Source organism: Amaranthus tricolor, chromosome 3 (assembly GCF_026212465.1).
Source record: "Amaranthus tricolor cultivar Red isolate AtriRed21 chromosome 3, ASM2621246v1, whole genome shotgun sequence".
In the NCBI taxonomy this organism is placed as follows: domain Eukaryota; kingdom Viridiplantae; phylum Streptophyta; class Magnoliopsida; order Caryophyllales; family Amaranthaceae; genus Amaranthus; species Amaranthus tricolor.
In genome coordinates, this window is record NC_080049.1 from 29,995,943 (window position 1) to 30,013,977 (window position 18,035).

An 18,035-nucleotide genomic window follows, 5' to 3' on the forward strand; every position below is an offset into this window, starting at 1 on the left:
CATATCTTGTCCATTAATTTTATTTTAGTTTTTTTAATTAATGCTTATAGCCTTCTCTGTTTCTCCATTAACATTATTATTCAATAAAATAATTATACACTATCGAAAAGATTCAATTTTTTTTTAAGTTATATAAACATGTTTATGAGAACATCAATAAGAAAGAGACTGACTACTAGGATATGTGAAAATTTGTAAAGAATAAGCATATTAATATAAAAAAAAAATCAAAAAATAAGCAACTCCTAAATTTAATTCTCAAAATAAGCACTTTTTGCCCAGAGCATATGTTCGAGGTGTTCGCTGTTACTAACAGCGAATAAAGAAATTTGGTCAAAAAAGTAAAGGTCTTTGTTTGTTATTAGTAATAGTGAACAAAGATTTTGACCTTTTTTTTACCAAGTTTCTTTGTTCGTTGTTATTGACACCGAACAATTACGAGGCTAATTGCTTGTTTCAATTTTAATTGCTATTTTCTTGGTCTATGTCCATTTTACGAGGCTAATATTTAGGCTTTTAATTATTAAAAAGCTACGGTTATTAACTTTAAAAAATCGAATAAAATCACCTTCAATCCCATGATTATCAACTTTTTCAAATTTTTAGGAAATAAAATAGAGAAGTTAATTTTAGGTTTTTTAATTAAAATAATATTAGGTCACTGTATATAATTGAATAAAATCACCTTAATTCTATAATTATCAACCTTTTTAAATTTTTAGGAAATAAAATAGGAAAGTTAATAATTAAGTTTAGAATTAATAACTCTGGGCAAAACGTGCTTATGTTGGGAATTAAGTTTAGAATTTATTTATTTTTTTGAATTTTTTTATATTAATTTGCTTATTTTTAAAAATTTTTTAGGATAGGTTTCTAGGAAAAATTGAAATTATATAATTTAAAATTTAAAACTTGAGATTATTTGTATCAAAGTTTCCAAAGAAAAAAAAATTCCTATTTTTCATTTCTTTTTTAATTTTTTTTATTTTTTAATGAAGGTTCATTTGTTTCATCTTCATAGACAAAGCCATTTATTCCCTTTTATTTTTTAACAATATTTTTATTCTCTTTCTTATTGCCTTTCTTTACTATAAAAAACCCTTTTTAATCATTACAAAAATATAAGGAATATCCTTCATCGTCTCCATTGTTTTCCAACTCTTAATCTCTCTCTATAATCCTTTTCTCCTTAAATCCTTTTCTTCAGTTTTCTCCTAAGATTAATTTCTATCTCATCTATTTCCTTTTTGTTTTTCGTAAAAATACCCTAAAAATCCAGGTCGCCAATTGTGTTTCAATATGAAATTGTAGTTCCTTGCTTTGATTCTATAATCGTTTGAATTAGTTTGATTTAATTTTGATTTGTGAGTATTCAAAATGGATAAGTATGAATTGGTTAAGGATATAGGATCTGGGAATTTCGGTGTTGCTCGTCTTATGAGGAACAAAGAAACCAAAGAACTTGTTGCCATGAAATACATCGAGCGTGGTCCTAAGGTATATGAATTTTGCAAAATTTTGTTTTTTTTAAATTTTTTGTTGGTTATTTTTCAATTTGAATACTGGGGTTACAGATTGATGAAAATGTGGCTAGAGAAATCATTAATCATAGATCACTCCGGCATCCCAACATTATTCGATTTAAAGAGGTTAATCGTTTTTCGTCCATCATTTTATCTTGGAATTGTTATGTGCTTTTGGATGTAAAATTTTGGTTATTGAATTGGGATTTACTGTTTTTCTGTAGCTTGTCTTGACCCCTACGCATTTAGCTATAGTAATGGAATATGCAGCTGGAGGTGAGCTTTTTGAACGAATCTGTAACGCTGGAAGGTTCAGTGAGGATGAGGTTAATTCTTACTAATGCTTGCCATTTATACGAATAATTTTTAGTTAGATTTTGGAAAATGGGATTTGGTTCTCAAATCATTGCTCTATCAATATCATTCCTTTGACAGCGCGTTTGGTTATTGATACTAAATAATGATGCTAACGAGAAATTTCCCTGAAACATATCATGTCATTCCTGGGTGATAAACTTTGATTATAAAATGAAATCTAAAATTTTCTATTACCACCTTATACTACCTTTTATGAATTTTCTTAAGAAAATGACATTATTGTAGTAGAACAAACATGATCAATAAAGTAGAATAACTTTTTTTATTATCATTTAATATGGACCAGGGCCGTTTTGGAAATTTGAGAGGTCGTGAGCAAAATAAAAAAATATACTCTTTACAAATGACGAATTTCAAAATAATTATTTATAAAAGTAGACAAACTTAAATATAAACTAAAATAAACAAATGATACTTCTAGTGCTTTCTATATAATAAATTAATGATTTTAAAAAATCAATGCAAATAAAAAGGTATGCCTCTAATTGCAGTTTCTAACGTTAATGTAGTTAGTAAAGATAATGTTAATCTAAATTAGCATAAAGAAGTTAAATCATCTAATATTACAATACTCCATGTGAGTAGCTGAACATAACTAAGCTTAAGTTTGAAGTGTTGCTTTCAGATCTTTTAATGTAGGTAGTAAATCTTTGTTTCTCCACCCTCTTTAATGTTTTATTACCAATTTGTCTCAAATAATTAATTAAGAAGCATGAAGGTAACAATTAATCATAGTCTTGACCAAGGAATAGAGAAGCTTGATGATGAAAGTACCGCAAAACGAGATTCTTGGTTAATTGGTGATTTGGGGAAAAAAACAGGCAATTAATGATAGGTGTGAGTAATAACTATGGAGGTTTTGCCTTTCGAATGCCGATGAAGAAGCCATTTATGGAGGGAAAAATTAAGGAATTTGGACCAATGAGGATGTACCTGATTACTTCTGAAAATATTTCAAGTGAGGCCCCTCATAGAATGAGGCCCTGAGCCGTTGTTTAGGATGCTCCTCCTTTTAGCCGTGTCTGATATGGACAACCAAATGGGCCACAATGTGCTTTACCTAGGCATGGTTTGGGAGTTCGGATGTATGCAATTGTACTCTTGTTAGTTATAACAAAAATATAATTTTTTGGTAACAAACATCATCTTTAATTTCACATAAATAAGAAGTGCAATAATCCAAAAACCAAAAAACTATAAATAATCGTTGTATCATTATTGAAAAGTGTCTTTTTTGTTCTAATTCTTTTAACAAGTAGGAAGTTTAGGTATATGTAACTCAATTTCTTTCTAAGGCGATGATGGGTTTTGTTGCTATGTCAGGCCAGATTTTTCTTCCAACAACTTATATCAGGTGTCAGCTATTGTCATTCCATGGTAATGTTTTTAATTTGCTATTGTGTTGTATATATATGTTACTTTGCTACAAACTATCTTTTTTTGAGGGATAGACATAGTTTTCGCTGAGCTCAGGAAGTAACTTCTGGGTTTTCAAATCATCTGAACACTTTTTCAGCAAATTTGTCATAGAGATTTGAAGTTGGAGAATACTCTTTTGGACGGAAGTCCTGCACCTCGTTTGAAAATATGTGATTTTGGCTACTCAAAGGTGAGGTTGCATGATGAAATGAATTTTGCTTCATGCTATGGGATTTAAGCTATTTTAACTACATATGTTTCTTATATTGCAGTCATCTCTTTTACATTCAAGGCCCAAGTCAACTGTTGGAACTCCCGCGTACATTGCTCCAGAGGTTCTTTCACGTAGGGAATATGATGGAAAAGTAAGTACTGAACTCAAGTGGTTAGCTTACAGTATTTTATCGGGATGGATTAGCGTAGGTTAGATTTCTTCTTTTAAATTAACTTCAACGGGTCCTACAAATGACTTTGGCCCTATCTTGTTAAGAGATTGAGCACAAAATGTATTGTCTTTGCAAACCCAAAATAAAGGAAAGAAGGAAAGACAAATGTGAAAGTCATGTTGGAACTTTGAAGTCTGAGAAAATGACGATTGTATCCGTGTCAAATATACTGTTTCATAATCCATTTTTCCGACATTTAAAACTTTCCTTTTAAAATAATGTATAATATCAAACAAAATACTTTGCTAATCACATTTTAGTATTGGAAATCCCTATTCATTTTATGGCATAGAATCAGTGGCGGATCCAGGGTTTGGAGTCCCCTAGGGCACCAACGAATAGACGAAATTTTGACAGTTTCGTTTGTATAATTAACAACTAAAATATTTTTATTTCACCCAAATGTGTTGTAGAAGCGCAATAATTTCAAGACAAAGCCAAATTAATATAAGAGATAACGAACAAACAACAATTTAGATTCTTTATAACTTTCTTGTTTAAGATTTTTTATAACTTAATTTAAATTCTTTTCTTGTTTAGTGGTATTTAAATACCATTTGATGAAACAAAAGTAGTTTTCTTCATATTTGTTTGTTTCTATAGATGTCTCTCTACTTCTTCCCTCCCTTTTTTACATATTATCTCTGTTTTTTCTATAACATACATGTTTTCTATTGAGTACAAATTTTATTCTTTCTCCTACAAAAAAATTCTTTTGGGTGATTATAATTTCAGAAATTTGTTGTTCTTGATGTTATTTCTCTCAACTTCTTCCTAAAATTAAATAAAATTGTAGAATTTGATTGGGTTTTTCTCATTATTTAGTTTCTTTAATTTTGTATTCAAATTTAACTATTCAAGATAAACAAACTCATTAATAAACACATTAACATTAACAAACTTTCAATTACTCAAAGAACATAAACAAAAAAAATTATGAAACAACATTCTAACGAAATTCAAGAATCAAGATTAAGAATAAAGATTAGAACGACAAGATTAAGAATTTAAGATTAAGATTAAAGATTAGATAATAAAGATTAAGAGTGAAAATACCTAAAAAAAAAATCAAAATCTTGATTTTTAGGGTTTTTGTGAAAAGAGATTGTGAGCAGCCACAACCCACAGCAGGCGACGACAGGCAGCATCCGTGATCTTCTAAGGCGGCGGTGCGGCGGTGGGTGTAGTGTGTAGTGTAGAGTTTTTAGGTTTTTTAAGAAGAGAGAGAAAAGGAGTAATTCGTATTGAGTTTCTAATAGGCGTGGAAACTGACCCCTAATTCCTAAGATTTGAATTTAAAATTAAAAAATTTTAAAAATTCGCCTGGGGCACGTGCCTGTGGAGGCCCATACATAGATCCGCCCCTGCATAGAATGCTCTAAGACCTATTACATAGGTAAGAAATCAGATAAACCTCATTCTAATTCAGTTTTGTGGCATGGAAAGCTTTTCGATTCCAAATTATCTTGTATGGTCCTATGTAGCTAGCTCAGTGTTCCTTGAAATATGCTCCTATGGTCCTATGTACCTCAATTGTTTAGACAATTTGAGCTATAAGCTTTTGATCCTATAAAACACTCTTTTACTTGGATTTACTTGCATTTTAGTAAGAGCAGAACACCGTCGTCAGTGAAAATAAGAGAGATCTTGCATTGGATTTTCATGTTGAGATTTTTCTTATTCCTTTTCTCGTTGTAAATGTATTTTTGTCTATTTTATCTGTATAATTATGGAATTTTTAAGAATTGATGTTTAAATCTGGGTGGTCTCTCTCTGCTAATTCATTTCTCTTTCTTTATTAGCACCTACCCAGAAGAGTATTCATGTTAAGGTAATCATGAAAGTACATGGTATGATTTTTAATCCTACAACTGTTCTTCCTCCAGATGGCTGATGTATGGTCATGCGGAGTCACACTGTATGTGATGCTAGTTGGAGCATATCCTTTTGAAGACCAAGAAGATCCAAAAAATTTCAGAAAAACCATTGATGTAATATTGAACTCTTTTGTACCATGCTTCTGGTTATGGACTTCTGTTAATGTATGCTTATTTTTTCATGTTCTTCTCAGAGAATAATGAAAGTTCAGTACAAGATTCCTGATTATGTTCGTGTATCGCAAGACTGTAGACAACTTCTTGCACATATATTTGTTGCAAATCCATCAAGGGTATGTTATATTCATAACTCTACTGTGATTTAGACTCTTCAAATGCATCAATGCATATATTTCCTTTCTGTTAGTGTTTGTCTTGGCATATTTGGTGCTGTAATTACTACTTACTACTTAACCCTAATATTCAAAAACACTAGAAAAATTTTCAAATCATTTGTTTAACAGGGGCCTTATAGATAGATTATCTTGCAGAGTTGCAATTCAAATTTTTTGTTTGTCTTGGGTTTACCGATTTTCGTAATATTTTCTAGATGCATTCTCAATCAGGCCTGGGGGTTTTATTTGTTTGCGCGCATTTCTCTTCCCTCTCCCTCAAGTGGATACGGGTATGATTTGTCCGCTTCCTCTCCCCCCAGACCCTAACTTTATGCGGGATGCTGGGTTGATGACCATGACCATTACCATTCTCTGTCAGTAAAATCCTGGGGCAATTTTGTTTTTGACATTGTTGTTGTGTTGTATATTTATTGATGTTAATGTTTTTCTGTGTAAGTACACTATCGTCAAATATGATCACAATTGATTTCATGAGGACGTGGCTTTGTAAATTTTGTTGCAAAAAAATTGTTGAAAATTATCTATAAATTTAATCCTTATGTGAAAAACTATGTTATAAATTCAATCATTATAGGTATTGTGAAATACTACCGTCAAGATTTTGGCTTTTTAATGATTTATCTTTTTATCTTCAGGGACTGATGCATTTTTTACTGTATACTTGTGTTTTGCAGAGGGTTTCCATCAAACAGATCAAACTCCACCCTTGGTTTCTAAAGAATTTGCCAAGGGAGCTCACCGAAACACACCAAGCTATATACTATCGGAGAGAAAACTCGACTTTCTCTCTTCAAAGTGTGGAGGAAATAATGAAAATTGTTGAAGAGGCCAAGAAGCCATCTCCTGTCGCACGTTCTGTTGGGGCCTTCGGTTGGGGTGCGGAGGAGGACGGTGATGAGAAGGAAGAAGCTCCCAACAAGGGAGAGGACAAGGGAGAGTGGGAGAAAGGCGAAGAAGACGAGTACGAGAAAACAGTGAAGGAGGTGCAAGCATGGAAAATTTAACGACCTTAATAAAACAAATATACAGTGTGCTCGGATAATTTAGTATTAGTTGAAGATGTGAGGTAACTCTTATGTTTAGATTTTGTTTGATCAAATTATGATAAGGTTATTGTGTCATTTGAGTCTAGTCTTATTTGAATCTCTTCCAAAATAAGCTTTGTAAATAGCGTTGTGCGATTGGTTTAGGGTTCGTTTGCGAGTCTAAATGTCGGGCATGGTAGTTGCAAAAGTTTCTTTATTTACGAAGGTCGTGATATGCTCTTTAACCTCGCAATAATAGTCGTGACTCGTAAAAGTGTGATTCAAGCAAGTTTGATATATACAAGAGCGTAGGCTTATGAAGCATTGGCCGAATTGGCGGGCCTCATAAAGATACTATAGAAATTTTTACATTCTTGCTAAAAACATGTTTTATTTTTGGCAGTTTTTACAAGATACTATAGAAATTGTGCAAAATTCATTAGGTGTAATATTGAATAATTTACTGGTAATTCTGAGACTACACAAAATTTGTTTGATACTTTCAATAAAGTAGTGGCTTGTAATTTAGAATTTTGTTCATTCATGTATAATCTTCATTAATAGAATAAAAATAAAACATTTTGGTTTGATCGAGTTGTTCTGAGAGAGGTATTTAAAAGTAAACAGTCATACTTCCTTTTGCTTTGTAATAGTGGCTCTAAATGTGCATCTTATTTTCCCTTTATGAGCACAATTCAAAATCATACAAAAAAATGAAAATATATATTGAAATAAATTAAACAAGATTATATCGATTGGTGATACTGTTATGGTATCTAACTATTTACTGTACAAGTAGTTATTATTATAAAAAACGATCAAAAGAATAAACTTATAAATTCTTTTCAAGGAAAGTGTATGGTGTTTGGCAAGACCCATAAACTAAAACTGACATAAATGAACAAACTTAACTAAAAGCTTAACCAAAAGATTACGTTGATCATTGTAGCTATGTTATGTCCTCTAAGTTAGTGAAGTTTTGTTGAATTCAGGCTGAAATTCTAGTGGAAAAGGGAAAAATATACATATACGAAGCTTTCTTTAAAATTAAAAGAAGTAAAAATGTATTAATTACTTCTATATGCATCACTAAGGCGAAAATTAGGGATATTACATGATAAATTAGTGGAGCGATCCTATCATATAAGATGTTTCTTTTTAATAGCAACACTTCTCCTTTTAACGTGAGAGCTTTTTAAGAGAAGTATAGCTATTAAAAGAAATGGAGAATCTTAATAAATAAATTTAAATAATTCAAGTCTTTTGTAGCAAATCCGCAAGCGTTTCAATTCTCCCTTCATCTGCATTGCCAGATGGGTCATGATCTGGCGTCTCCGGAAATATATTTTGAGCTGATTGAGATATATACTCTGAAATACGGAATGAAAAATCTTCGGATGAAATGGTATTTTGTTGTTCATGATGTTCTTCTATGTCTGGATGCTCTACGTCAGTTATTTTGACCTCGTTTAAAGAAGCAATTGAAGAGCAAGGCGATAGAGTTAGAGAAGCAACCGTAGTTACTTCATCTCCCTCGTCGATGGAGCAAACTGATCTTGTTGTAAGTGAACGTTTCGACTTCGCCTTTACTCGCTTACACCAACTATGCAAGGATTCTCTTACGCTTTCCGCAACCAAGGCTTTCTTGCACTTTGATCCCATCTACCAACATCGCAATTCACGTACAAACAGAATCATATTAGTAATTTCCCATAAGTTTTACAATGAAATCAAGAAAGGGCAAAGGGGCCATGTACTAAAACATTCCATTACCCTAGGGGCGAATCCAGACACTAGTATAAGGTGGGACGAATCCAGACACTAGTATAAGGTGGGTCGAACAATCTTTGTATGTACATTGAACCGACTTGGGTGCCATTTTTCTGTGCTATATGATATACAATTCAATATCAATAATTTTTTTTTCAAATGTACCGAGTCATGGCCTATTCAAGCCCGGACCTGGATTCTCACCTTATTACCCCGACGCCATTAAGTGGTTTCCACCTATGCAGAGTCTAGGGGGTCGGATGTAGTCAATCTTACCCTTGTTAGTGATGACAAAGTTGTTTCCGATTGACAAAGGGTCCAAATAATTGTGAAAGAAGTAGTAGTCCGTAAGAGATAACCATAAAAACCTAAAGGATAGCTTTGTTTGCTAAAAGAACACTCTTTGCACCTTATTGGAGAACCTATGCTAAATACTAAATTTAGTTCATTTTGAATTTTGAAATTCTTCTGAAGGGGCGTTTGGTTATTGGGTTTTAATTGTTGTAATGAAAATGAGTTTTAATTATAATTTTCATAATATATGTTGTGTCACTTTCATGGTAATGGAGCTCTCACCCTCAAACAGGTATTTTTCTTTATAATTTTTTGTTACCGCCTAATACCACTTTCTCTAGTAGTAATAGATGAGAATGGATTTTGTGGAAAAAAAAATGATTAAAGTTGGACAAGCATGATCATAAACTTGTCAAGTAGTCTTTCCAGTAAATTACGTCAAATTTTCATTGTAATTCCTGCCATTTAATACCAATAATCAAACGACAATAAGTTTTGTTGTTATCTAAATTATCCGAAAAGGTGATTACCAAAAATGTCATAAATTAGAGGGCTTTTAAACATCCAACATACTAAATGCAAGATGGGGTTACCTGTGTTATAATGACACTAAGAGGGACAGTACTGTAGCTACACCAGATTTGAATTAGAACTCTGCAATGAAAAATGTAAAAAAAATGCAAAAATAAGAATATAACTACTAACAGAAACATATAGACATCTATTTAAGCACATAAAGAAAATATTTTCACGGAAATATTAAACTCGGTAAATTTCCTAAAAACTGATTTTTTTCAGATTTAAGATTACATCAAAACCGCAACGATTAAGAATACACATTATACCTAATAATGTAAAATGCAAAGAGACAAGCAAAATTGTTATTAAATTGCCTCGGAATATGTTTACTCTTAGAAATGGAATGGCAATGGATTTTCATAAACTTTTCCTTGTATGTATAACAAAAATGAACTCTTGAACAATATAATACCGTAAAGAGACAAATAACGAATATTTCAAGCAAATTAATAAAAAAAGTACGTACCCAGAAGTCAAACGGATAACTACCATTGCATGGTTCTTCATAAAACAAGACCGTTGCTCGAATCCCCACTAGAATGGAAGCAAATAAATGTAACTAAATACTCAGTAGTTATTGCACGAAGAAGAATAAGAGGCACAAAATTAAGAAGGAATATCTGTTGAGAAATTATTACGGCCAAGGAGGAAGGATCGCAAAAGTGAGCAATGGTAATTGCTGACCCTTCAACCTTATAACAAGTTTCAACCGTTGCTCGGATTTGGGTCATCGGGTGGATTTTGGGTTAGATATGTCGAGTCAATTTAAAATTGGTTTTAGTGTCCATGTTGGTTATTATATAATTGTTAATCCATTTTTAATGTCGGGTCATATCGGGTTCGGTACCAAGCTTGGGTAAATGTTGGATCATCGGGTCTATTTTGAGCAGCTGTAGTCATCGCACTCATTTTGTTATGTTTTCCTATTTGGAATTGGACCTACCACTTTATTTTAGTCTCATTCATACATTTTAACCATCTTTTAATTTCATCTACACAATTCAATATCACTTCATTTATTACCATACACCCACTTTCTCGTTCAAAGCACCTCATTTCCTATAAATGAGGCTAATTCAAGGGGACAAAATAGTAATATAGTGAAGGGACAAAATGGATTTCGTTACTTAGAACAAGAATAGGACTTAAAATAACAATGAGATGTTGTGTGGCGGGTGGTGGGTGGTGGGACGGAAGGAGGTGCTGACTCCTGATAATTTTCCACCCCAGATAGTATAATTTGATGGCTAATTTGCTTTTACTATTCACAATTTGCTCAAAATGGCATAAATTGAAAACAAGTCACTTTCTTTTAATTCGTGCTTGGGGAAGAAGATTACTCACCAAAGACCAAATAAACGTCGCCATTTCAAAAGCATTCTGCAGGTATCAAAGACACCGACCATAAAATTGTGGTGAAACATATTATCTAGAATAACTAGAGAGCAGTACTGTGATTAAGTCACCTGGAATGAAATAAACTGAATCAACCATAAAATCATTTCTGGCTTCCCGAACCAGAAAAGCTCGTCGCGTGGCTTCACTTGAGTCCTAGTAGATGAAGCTGTTGTTTCTGCAATCTCCAGAGCTAAGAGAGAGACGACATGCTCGAGTTTTGTACCAACTAGCATGACAAGCTTTCGGGAAGAATGAAAGTTTACACAAATTCAACATTTATGAAAAATGTGCTCTGAAACTCATTGTTTGATCAAAAAAAGACGTCAAACGGATCAAAAAACTTACAATTACAGGAATAAATGAGAGCCAAAAGTAAATATTTAACCCTGAAGATCACAAACAAATTAAGTTTTAGATTCAAAAACAATTTGAATACCCAACGTAAAGCGGTAATATATGTGAAGTTCCAACAAAAAATTTATTGTAATTTAATGAGAAACGTACCGTGAACATTAAGTAAGATGCATATTATCGTATAGCCCCATAGCGGCCAGCTGCAAATATGAAGATAGTTTGCATCAATGTTTTTATATTGATGAAACTAGTAATTGAACTATTCAGCTTTGTCGCTCCAAACCCCATCAAAAAGAGATGGCACTATTTTGGTAATTACAAAGGTTTTTCGCCAAAATATGACTAGATGGCCATTTTTTAACACAAAAATTCCCCATTGCCGCTTTGGCATGTTCACGAGGCATTGTCAGTGTGCACTGGCGAACCATAAACGGGGATGGGGGCTGGGAGTGCCCAGGCCCCACCATAAATTATAAATTTATACCAAGTTAGTAATTTTCTTAAGAAAATTTGTAAAAATGTTTAATATCTTACGTAAAATATTTCACGGTCCCTTCATTTTTTTGTCTGATTATTATAATGAATTTCAAGGACACACGGCCCCCATGGTTAACATTCTAGGTCCGCCATTGTTTTAATGTTATTTGCCACATAGAGAAGTATCTATGTTAGAGTATCTAAAAAGTTATAAAAAATTCCTCATGCAAAAGCAAGCAGATAGGTGTAAACAGGTACGACAACCCTCCTCTAATCTTGGAAAATGTGGAAAGCACACTAATTTGTGAAACAAACTTTTGCAAGTCTAATTATAAAAGTTTCACGACAATAACATAGGAGTATACCTGATTCCAACTATAGCGTGAAATTCATCTTCCATGCTCCTAACCATGTATTTGTGAAAATTATAAGAAAGTGGCAGTTTGTGGTTCTGCAAACACATAGTAAAGATATGTCCGTGAAAGCTTGAAAGACTGAATCAAACACAGAGGTTTAAAAGTAGGCTAAACAAAGAATTTATTACACGGAAAAAGCATTGGGATGTGACTTACGGTTATGAAACCCAAACGCAGTGCCAAGTAATCCGACTTCTGTATGGAACTCTTAAACTGACGAAGAAAACACAGCTGCAAGATAACAGAAGCATAGGTCAACTTGAAAATGAAATGAACATTGAGTCACATTGCTTGACATCTCATACATGGACAAAAAATGTGCACATATAGAAATTCTTTCAAAAGCTTAAATATTAAAAAAAATGCACTAGCAAAGTAGAAGTACGCCTTAAAGCTTACTCAATTTTCTATAATCACTACAAATAACCGAATAATTTTCTATTATTATAATCAAACTGGTTAATTCAAATTGATTATGTATGAATTTGTGAGTCATTTAGGTCAAATCTTAGTGCAAATATGTGATTTTGGTTACGATTGTCGTAACGGTCATGGCGAGTGATACAATAATGAAGGTGATGTTCTTGTCATACCAATAGATATCGGGCGATACAACGAGATATGCCTCAGACTGGCCTAAAACACGGTTTTTCACAACTTAAAATGTGAAAAGTATTGGTTCGTTAGATTCGAAAACCTTTACAACTCGGCCAGTACGATGAGGCTTTGTTTTTGCACTATGGATCAAATGTAAACAATATGAATTTCCTGAAAATTATTTTGTTCATAAATCCAAATTGCTAACGTATAAAAATTAAACCCATAAGCATGGTATTCCATAATTTTAGCCTGATAAAATGAACAAGCAGACAGAAAATCCTTGCAGACAGGGAATTATAAGAATAAAAAAGTTCCACAGAAAGAAATCAGAAAAAGTACCATCCAAATCAAGATTCGATTTCTACTCCATGGATGTGAAGCATGATGAAAAGCAAAGGTGGTTTGTCGCCTCATTACCTTGTTCCTCTTTGCTGCGGAATATCATCAAGGAAAATCTTATTCATAAACAATGACCTATACGCCTGAAGTTTAAAAAAAAAATCACAAGACAATAGAACGAAGAAAAGAAACCGAAATTGTACGGAATGCTAAGATGCTAGAAAAAAAAAAACCACATGGTCTATAAGAGTGTTACCTAATAATATAGTGTATAAAAATGAGTATAAGTTCACAATTTGCTACCTAATTTTATTAAATTTTCCCAAAGTGCACGAAGGTCTATATCGGTTTGCAAGTTCAGATTGCAATGCTCAAGGCGATTAGCGAATTAGGTGAAACTATGTCAGAAAATCACAGCTTTGAGTAATGACACTAGAATGGGTAAAAATAAAGTCAATAGTAATAATACAAAGCACTCGCTCAGTATCCATAAGGTCAAGTCAATTTCTTAAAGGTTGTTTCACATAATTAATTCATGTCATCTTTTTTACCTTGCAAATTTCCTTCACCCACTTGGTCAATTGCTTGGTATTCCCATTTTCTCCAACTGTATATCTACATAATTCAGTCAAAAGCATAATATTTAAGTTGAATTCTAAGGTTAAATCAAGAAAAATGATCTAATACTAAACATTGATATCCTTTTTCCAAAGATACACAAGAAGAAAAATTTTATGTCAACATAAGATAAATTTACATGTGCTCGTTCTTTCACATCTAAGACACATGCTTATAATTTTGCTTGTAAATCTTTAATGGATGCAAACTTCATCGCAAGAGTTCCTTTTTGTATTGGAGAACAATCAGCGAAGTCCAAAAAGTAAGAGGACTTACCTCATAGCAATCCCGGTTTAACATAATTCGCTAGTTAATCCACTTTTTGAATTTGCGATTCACTCAAAATGATCCTAAAAAAGCCTAAAACCTACCATAATTTGCTTATTTTGATTCACGATTTGCTAGGACATTAGTGAATCATGTGACAGTGAGCAATCCATTATCATCAATTAGACAATTACCATAATAATATGTAAAATTAAGAATCACATATTCTTTTGAATGCCTAGCATGATTAGCCTCTAACATGTCGATAAATGACTCGTAAGAGGTATTACATCACTAACATGTATGAGCTTGTAAGCTGAAGTGGAAAGAGTACCTTAATCATAGCTAAACCAACAGCAACACAGCTATAAAGAACGTGCGTAATACCAAGCACGAATAAGAACCGGTGAAGCTGTTCAAGACCTTCATAGGATACAAAAGGTTCACGGCCCTGCAGTGACCATAAACCTGATAAGTGAAATAAAAGCTTCCTAACCAAAAATTGAAGTGAAAAGTAGCAAACTCACAGCAGGACATCCATGTAAAATAGAATTGAATAATCCCTCTGGAGGTATATCAGTCTCATTTGAAGAAGGAAATGAGTCTCTAGAAACAAATTTCTCATGGGAAGTGAAGTCTTTCTCAGAACAAGTATAGAATCGACTGTTAAAAAGTGACGAGTCCACACAGATCTCGGATATCCATCTAGCCCATTGCCCCAGTAACAATGATATCAGACCAAGTAACATAAGTTCTGCACCAGAAAAAGAAATTAAGTTTGAATTCAAACGAGCAAATATTACTTTGTCTATCCCTCTTAATTTGCCTCATTTTTTATTTTGCTCGTCTCACTCATTTTGCCTCGTTTCCTTATTTGAAAATGAACCTTACCACCCTCTTTTCACATATCCACAAAGTTTAATTTCTCTCCACACTTGCAACCAAATTCCCAACTTTCTCTCAACAAAAGTCCCATTTGCCCATTGATGCAAATTCAAAGGGACGAGACTAATATCTATTTATCATATACACTAATTCCACTTCACAAGCAATATGCATCAAACCATACACAACATGATTATTTCATTAGATGGTATAAAATGGGCATATGTGATTTTGGTTTTGTACTAATTGCTATATTTATTATGTTTAGTACATTTCAAAATCAAGCACAACTCAATATGATGGGTAAGATTGCACCAATATCTGAAATCTACAAATGATTGTGCATAAATTACTTAAAAGACAAGTTGAACTAACAAAAATTCTTGTATGAGACGGTACATGCCTCATACTACCAATAATAGAATCTTTTAGCTTATGGGCTTCTTGTTTTGAGGTATCTCATTGTGAGACGGTCTCATACAAGACAACCGACAAATTAATTATAAATACTGAATTTGAGTACTACTAAATTGAACTGAACTTATCATGCTAACCCAACTCAATTGCAATTATTGGTGAAAGCGCAAGCCTCAAAGAGGTTTAACAAGGAAAAACAAATGAAAAATATAATGCAAAATGAACACAAGTGTTTATGAGGTATCTTGAATACCTCCCCTCAAATATAGTTTATTATAATGAATTCAACAATTACAAATATAATAAACCTCCCTTATCTTGAGAACAATCTCTCAAGATCACAAATACCAAAGCAAAGTAAGAACACTCTCAAGTTTCTAACAATGCAATAGCCCTCTCAACAATATGTGTTGTGGTAAATGTTACTATGAGCGATGAATCCTATTTATAGCCAAGATATTCATCACTCTTAGTATTCCCTCGTAAATCACCATAAACATACATGTAACATCTCAATTAACATCCTAATTAACTATGACAATAAACATTACAATAAACAATAGAGTAATGCACCACATAATTGCATAGTCACTTCACATTCTGACCAAAAACAGAATCCAAAGTAGTCTGCTGAACTTCCGCTTGACCCGAGCCACTACCTCGCTCGGTCGAGCGAGCTTCCAGAGAAGCTACTGACTTATTCTGCACACCTTGCTCGACCGAGCCAACACCGCTCGACCGGTCGAGCAATACTTCACTCGATCGAGTGGTTTGGTCGAGCCACTCACTGTTCTGCTTCTTTATTTGTTGCTTTGATCAAGCAACTCTCATCAACCGTTCCAAACCTTAAACCACTCATATTCGACAAATCTTTATCAACCCTCTCTAAAGTACAAGACAAAGCATGTTCGATTAAATGTTTAAAGTTAACATCGTTATTAAGATTATTGGCACTTGCTTTAACAATTGGTAATGAAATGGATTGGACAAACATAAGTTGAAACGAAAAGTTACACCATGTTTGGATAACATTTTTGGAAGAAAAGGAAGGGAAGGGGAGGGAAGGAAACATTGGTATGTTTTCCTTCCAAATCTTTCCGATGTTTGAAGGATTTGTTTTGTTTAAAATGTGAAGGAGTTTCTCCTCCCAATTTCCCTTCCCTCCATTTCCAAGCCTTCCCTTATTGGTATCCTAAGTGAGGAAATGCAATCTCTCTATTTCTCTCCCCTTCCTTTTCCTCCATTTCCACCTATGACCTATCCAAACATAAAGTTATTGTAAAAGTGTTAGGTATATAATATATCTTGGGGCCTAAACCTATCACCTTAAAACTTGTGATTGAGTTTGGTTTTGCTATCACATAAGTGTCACAAGTTCCAATCTCAATCACTCCTCATTTAAAATGGAGTTAAATTGGAATATTTAACCACATGTATGAGGAGGACCTAACAAAAAGAACTGTACCTTCTTTAATCTTCTCTAATGAAGCAAATAAGGCCTTCCTTCTAGTCTTTTTTAACCACTGCAAAAACAAGCATTAAGAGATCAAAAAGGCTCTATAATATTTTAATGAAAAGAAATTGTCAAAAAGAATAATAACAATAATAGTAGCAATAATAAGGGAAGAAAAGATATTTAAAATTGCAAAACTTTTCTATCCCCTCCATGAAAAGTAGGTTTTTATCATACCTTTCCAAACCGGTAAATAGACCTCTGTACCAGAAAACAAACAAAAACCATAACTGAAGTAACTGTTGCTACAGACCATGTTGGAGTCTCAGCAAGAGACTTTCCTTCTCTTAAAACTGACTCCTCCATTGTTTTTACTCAATTCACTCTTATAATTACTGGAATTTCTTCTCAACAAGTTCTTCCACAACATGCATGGATTCAAAGTTGAATTTTTTTCCAGAAAGTTGAAAACTTTTAGCAGAATAAGATCCAGAAATTATGGAGTGAACTTGGGTTTTTGTTTCTTTCTTTGAATGGTCATTAACAATATAGTATTGTGAGAATTTTTAAGCATCTCTAGTTGAGATGTGATGAATGAATTGAAAACTGAAGTGGGAATAGCCAGCTGTTCATTATTAAATTAGTGTGTTTCTTGTTCTTACCAGTTGGTCTCGACATTTCGTCGAACACTACACGTGCAATGAGTTTGCAATTAAAGAGGGGTACTCGTATCATGTATGCTCTTATTTGGATCAAGCACAATACTATTGATTTTGATTCCCTTTTGTAATTCTAGTTGAAATTGAAAATAAATAGATGTCTAAAATCAATAAGTTTGACTATTTTATAAATAAAATAATAAGTGAAATCGATTTTGATTTTTTTTATCTTATTTTTAATGAATTTTTCGTCCATTATAGTTGAATCACTTAATTAAAATTTGTTGAATTGTATAATTGTTATTTTTTTTTTTTTTTTGGCAAATTTGTCTTCAAAACTTTAATGTTGAAGAAGAACATGAGTGAAAATATTGTAGATGAAATTTGAAGATCAATGTATGGACCAAAATATCTTAATTATGAATTGACAAAATAAGATGAATGTATTAATGAGTTTCTAATTAATAAAATAGTTTTTGGAGGGG

The 18,035-nt window shown here is 32.8% G+C and overlaps 2 protein-coding genes across 3 annotated transcripts; one reads left to right on the forward strand and one right to left on the reverse strand.

The window, feature by feature from the left end:
* The first annotated feature begins 1,100 nt into the window (after positions 1-1,100).
* On the forward strand, positions 1,101-7,534 carry LOC130808962 (serine/threonine-protein kinase SRK2B-like). Its single transcript, XM_057674536.1, has 9 exons — positions 1,101-1,497; positions 1,575-1,649; positions 1,748-1,849; positions 3,225-3,278; positions 3,418-3,510; positions 3,593-3,685; positions 5,653-5,757; positions 5,838-5,936; positions 6,674-7,534. Exons 1-9 carry the CDS (start codon positions 1,378-1,380, stop codon positions 7,001-7,003), a joined length of 1,071 nt encoding a protein of 356 aa, XP_057530519.1. The 5' UTR covers positions 1,101-1,377; the 3' UTR covers positions 7,004-7,534.
* A 409-nt stretch (positions 7,535-7,943) lies between these two features.
* On the reverse strand, positions 7,944-17,703 carry LOC130808961 (MLO-like protein 4). Of its 2 annotated transcripts, none has more exons than XM_057674535.1 (15): positions 17,554-17,703; positions 16,904-16,961; positions 14,664-14,890; positions 14,471-14,587; positions 13,803-13,866; positions 13,252-13,343; positions 12,469-12,543; positions 12,262-12,347; positions 11,570-11,619; positions 11,411-11,451; positions 11,134-11,304; positions 11,012-11,047; positions 10,134-10,201; positions 9,682-9,742; positions 7,944-8,686 (listed from the first exon to the last, which is right to left on the reverse strand). In XM_057674535.1, exons 3-15 carry the CDS (start codon positions 14,883-14,885, stop codon positions 8,279-8,281), a joined length of 1,491 nt encoding a protein of 496 aa, XP_057530518.1. In that variant the 5' UTR covers positions 14,886-14,890; positions 16,904-16,961; positions 17,554-17,703; the 3' UTR covers positions 7,944-8,278. The 2 variants fall into 2 exon arrangements, with proteins under 2 accessions (XP_057530518.1, XP_057530517.1); XM_057674534.1 differs by having other exon boundaries at positions 17,129-17,655.
* Positions 17,704-18,035: the final 332 nt, after the last annotated feature.

What these genes read in the sequence shown, in the direction of transcription:
- LOC130808962 (XM_057674536.1), top strand. Translation starts at nt 1,378, where the DNA reads ATGGATAAGTATGAATTGGTTAAGGATATAGGATCTGGGAATTTCGGT. An exon ending in ACATTATTCGATTTAAAGAG is followed by an intron (nt 1,650 to 1,747) that starts GTTAATCGTTTT and finishes GTTTTTCTGTAG; the next exon opens with CTTGTCTTGACCCCTACGCA. An exon ending in GTGATTTTGGCTACTCAAAG is followed by an intron (nt 3,511 to 3,592) that starts GTGAGGTTGCAT and finishes CTTATATTGCAG; the next exon opens with TCATCTCTTTTACATTCAAG.
- LOC130808961 (XM_057674534.1), bottom strand. Translation starts at nt 17,257, where the DNA reads ATGGAGGAGTCAGTTTTAAGAGAAGGAAAGTCTCTTGCTGAGACTCCA. An exon ending in CATCTTACTTAATGTTCACG is followed by an intron (nt 11,452 to 11,569) that starts GTACGTTTCTCA and finishes TGTGATCTTCAG; the next exon opens with GGTTAAATATTTACTTTTGG. An exon ending in TTAGTGTCATTATAACACAG is followed by an intron (nt 8,687 to 9,681) that starts GTAACCCCATCT and finishes CGATGTTGGTAG; the next exon opens with ATGGGATCAAAGTGCAAGAA.